Raw genomic sequence first — 3,526 nt, 5'->3', positions numbered from 1 at the left:
TTTTTTTTTTTTTTTTTTTTTTTTTTTTTTTTTTGAAAAAAAAAGGCACCACCACCACCACTCTAGTAGCCAAAGCATTAAGGAAAAAGGAACCAAGAAAATTGTGGAGCAATTGGCTTTGTTCCATATAGACCATATTTTCTTAATAGGAATGAGAATAGCAAAGTAAAAAGAAAATCAAATGAAATAAGTAGAATTGTATTCAACAAAAAGCCAAAGAAAAACAACTCAAGCACTTCGAATGGCTTGGAACTCACCACAAGCTAGGAGTTAGAGTTACCATCTATCATCTTGGGTCCACAATTGACTGAATGTCTAACACATTACCCACCCTTAACATAGATTCCCTTAGGCCCACAACCTCTAACCATTTTACAAAATCATCTCCCAACCTTATCCACATACCCTACACTGCATCAAACAACCCACTCATCTTACGCATATTCCTCCTAACATGATATGTATGCATGGCCTAAGGTTCCTATCCAAACCCACCGTTCCAAACTTTGCCTTGCCTTCTAGGTGAAAAGCGTAGAACAACTATTGATGAAATTGGGGTCTTCCCTATAGCTTCATTAGGTTATTGTTCTACCTACTAGAGCAACACCTATAACCCTTGCGTTAGAGCTACAGTGACAGGTGAGTTCCCATAATAAGAGGGCAAAAGTTCAAAACTTAGGACACATTTTAGTTGGTAATCGTTTCAGCCATAATTGAAAACCTTTGTCCACCTTGAGTTGGGAGACATGGAATCTTGAGAGTATTTCTGAAGTAGGTGGTAGTTGAAGCTTGTATGCCACCTTTTGAGGACCATAAATGAACAATGATACTACCGGACTAGTTTTTTTTTCTTCTCCTTAGCAGTTGAGGAATGTTGTTGATAAATTGTATGAGCATAGATAATAGAGTCACCAACTTCAAATTGAACATCTCTGTAGTGTTTATCAGTTGATTTTTCTTAAATTGTTGAGTTTGTGTCAGCTGAACATGTGGGACATCTAAGACTGCATCTCTATCTTGCAGTAATAGATCAAAAACGCAAAAAGATAAAGGTGAGGAAGATTGACTACAACAAACCAAGAGTGGTGGTGGGCACCATAGAGGAACTGAAATGAGATTTCTTTTTTCTTTCAGAAACCATAGTATTGATAAATATAAGTAAATAATTACAATAAGAAGGATTATACAATAAACAAAAAATAACATTGATTTATTTCAGTTTGATTCAATACATAAGATGTTGAAAAACTAACCAAACAAAACCTATGTCATATGGGTTGGTTAAATTAAGAAGTTCATCAATTTAATTCAATTTCTAACACCCCTATTGTTGACAATGAAAAGTCCCACTTATAAGTTCGTAGGAGCCTTCCTGTTTTTTTGTATAGCTTGGTTTCTGTTGCTGTTCTCATTCTTCTTGACAGAAGTGGTATTTTTACCGAAAATAATATCACTGCAGCTTTAAAATGTACTATAAATCCAACATTACTTCATAGCTTAGGCAACATACGTTAGGAGTACGCAGACACACATTTCGGAACAAAAATACATTTCGTACCTTACTTATTTTTAGCTTGAATCAATAAACAGTAATAATAATAATGATGATGAATGATGATACACTTCATTGGCTTAGTTTCTCAAGCATTCAACAGAAACCATTCATATCCCTATCGATGTAAATGATCAGATAGAAAAAAAGGCCAACTGTAAATAAATAAATAATCAGATCAATCGAAAATTTCCTCACTTAATTCAAAATTTTTAGTTTAATTTACCTTCAAATTTCTCCCCAATCAAACAGTCAAGAATTAAAGACAACAAAAGAATACCAATAATAAGTCGCACAAAATAAACCTAGAAGTCAAAAGGCAAAAGGCAAATCCGTATATTCGAACCTCGACGACGTTGGGAACGGCAAGAATTTCAGAGAAGGCGAAGAGGGAAGGGTGCGAAGTGGCCTCAGTAAAAACAGACGAAAGTGCGGAGCCTTTCAGAGAGGATGCTTGCTTTACAAAGTGATCGATGAACTCGGTTTGCTTCTGCTCAATATCCATTTCTTGAGCGAATTAAAAATGTACGAAAAGAATGGCGAAACAGATGGAGCAGGAAGGGAGATTGAAATCAGGGGACAAGGCAAAGAAATTGGATCATCGAGATGAGTCGAAGCAGCAGCAGAAGCAGCAGCAGCAGCAGCAGCAGCAAGAACGGTAGCGAAGAAGGCTCAGAATTTTGGTGTGTCGGGAGTTGGGTTGGGTTAGGGTTCTTGAGAGCAGTGAGTGAGTTGAGCGTCGAAGTCGATCACACAGCGCCACTCCTAAAAAGTTGTTACGCTACTACCCGTACTTGACCCTCACCGCCCCCTCCCTTTCTCGCGGATGTCTTTACTCGCAAGTCATTACCCAAACTCATGATCCAAAATAAATTGGCAAAATTAACATGGAAGGCCATATTTGTAATTTTCTATATTATTTAGAGATTCGAATTTCTAACCTCTCCGCCATATAACTAGAAGTAATTTATTTTTCAAGTATATTATTGATGCATCATCTTATGTTATCGATAACGTCGTTAATATACTCGATATAAAATTAAGGGACGTTGGAGGACTGGAGTAGAGTGGAGATTTTAAGTTCATCCCACTTCCGGTTTGGCTCATATGTTTAATAATTCTATTGGGTTAATTGGGGGCCACACGATAGATTTTTATCCACAAAAAAAAAATGAAGATAATTAATCCCGGCACGCTCCTTAGATTTATTTAGGGCCCTGAAAGAGTCGTACGAGGTGAAAATCTCACGTACGGTTCTGTAATAGCGATGAGAATAGTGATGTTATTATTGACTATGATTCTCTAACAGTTCGAGTATAGTTGAGGCTCAATCAAAATATGGTTTTTGTGGGTGGAATTTGTGGCCTTTCTCGAATTGTGCTTTTTTTTTTTTCTTTTTCCTTATTTCTCTGTCCCACACCTATGAAACTTTAATCAAATTCTCTCCTCTCTCCTCTCTCACGATAAGTTTATATTCCACTCGTCCTCCCATACCTTTCTTTCATCTTAGCTCTCAACAAAACTAAAATAGGAACCCTACTTTTTGGGTATAGTGAAAGAAAGGAAGGTTTTATATAACATCTGTCAACCTTAACCTATGTGAATGAAATATACACATAAACTCCCTATTAAAATGGCTAGTTAATGAAAAATACATTCTAGTTAACGATGAAACATGTAACTTACCATATAAACTTAACTCAAATATGAAAAACTATCTTAAATGATAAACAAATATTGAAACTACAGTTAAAACAATGCAAGGAAAGAAATGTGGGATCTAATAACCATCCTTGGACTAAGTTTCATAAATTCAACTGAGTTTCAAATTAAAATACATTTAATGTATTCATTAAAGCTCAACTTTGCATAATAGGTAGGGAAGGACTCCAACATCTTCTAGATTTTTTTTTTTTTTTTTTTTTTTTTTTTTTTTTTTTTTTTTTTTTTTTTTTTTTTTTTTTTTTTTTTTTT

General features: G+C 35.2%; 1 protein-coding gene across 4 annotated transcripts in view; it reads right to left on the bottom strand.

The window, feature by feature from the left end:
* LOC111499299 (COP9 signalosome complex subunit 7-like) overlaps positions 1–2,397 on the bottom strand; it is a 14,053-nt gene extending 11,656 nt beyond the window's left edge. For all 4 annotated transcript variants that reach the window (XM_023150858.1, XM_023150860.1, XM_023150861.1 and 1 more), the window contains exon 1: positions 1,899–2,397. In XM_023150858.1, coding sequence (XP_023006626.1) covers positions 1,899–2,057 — 159 coding nt within the window. In that variant the 5' untranslated portion in view covers positions 2,058–2,397. The remainder of the gene's footprint in view (positions 1–1,898) is intronic.
* Positions 2,398–3,526: the final 1,129 nt, after the last annotated feature.

This window comes from Cucurbita maxima, unplaced genomic scaffold (genome assembly GCF_002738345.1).
Source record: "Cucurbita maxima cultivar Rimu unplaced genomic scaffold, Cmax_1.0 Cma_Scf00026, whole genome shotgun sequence".
NCBI lineage: Eukaryota > Viridiplantae > Streptophyta > Magnoliopsida > Cucurbitales > Cucurbitaceae > Cucurbita > Cucurbita maxima.
The sequence above is the reverse complement of the archived record's forward strand: the minus strand, read 5'-3'. Positions and strand labels throughout refer to the sequence as shown.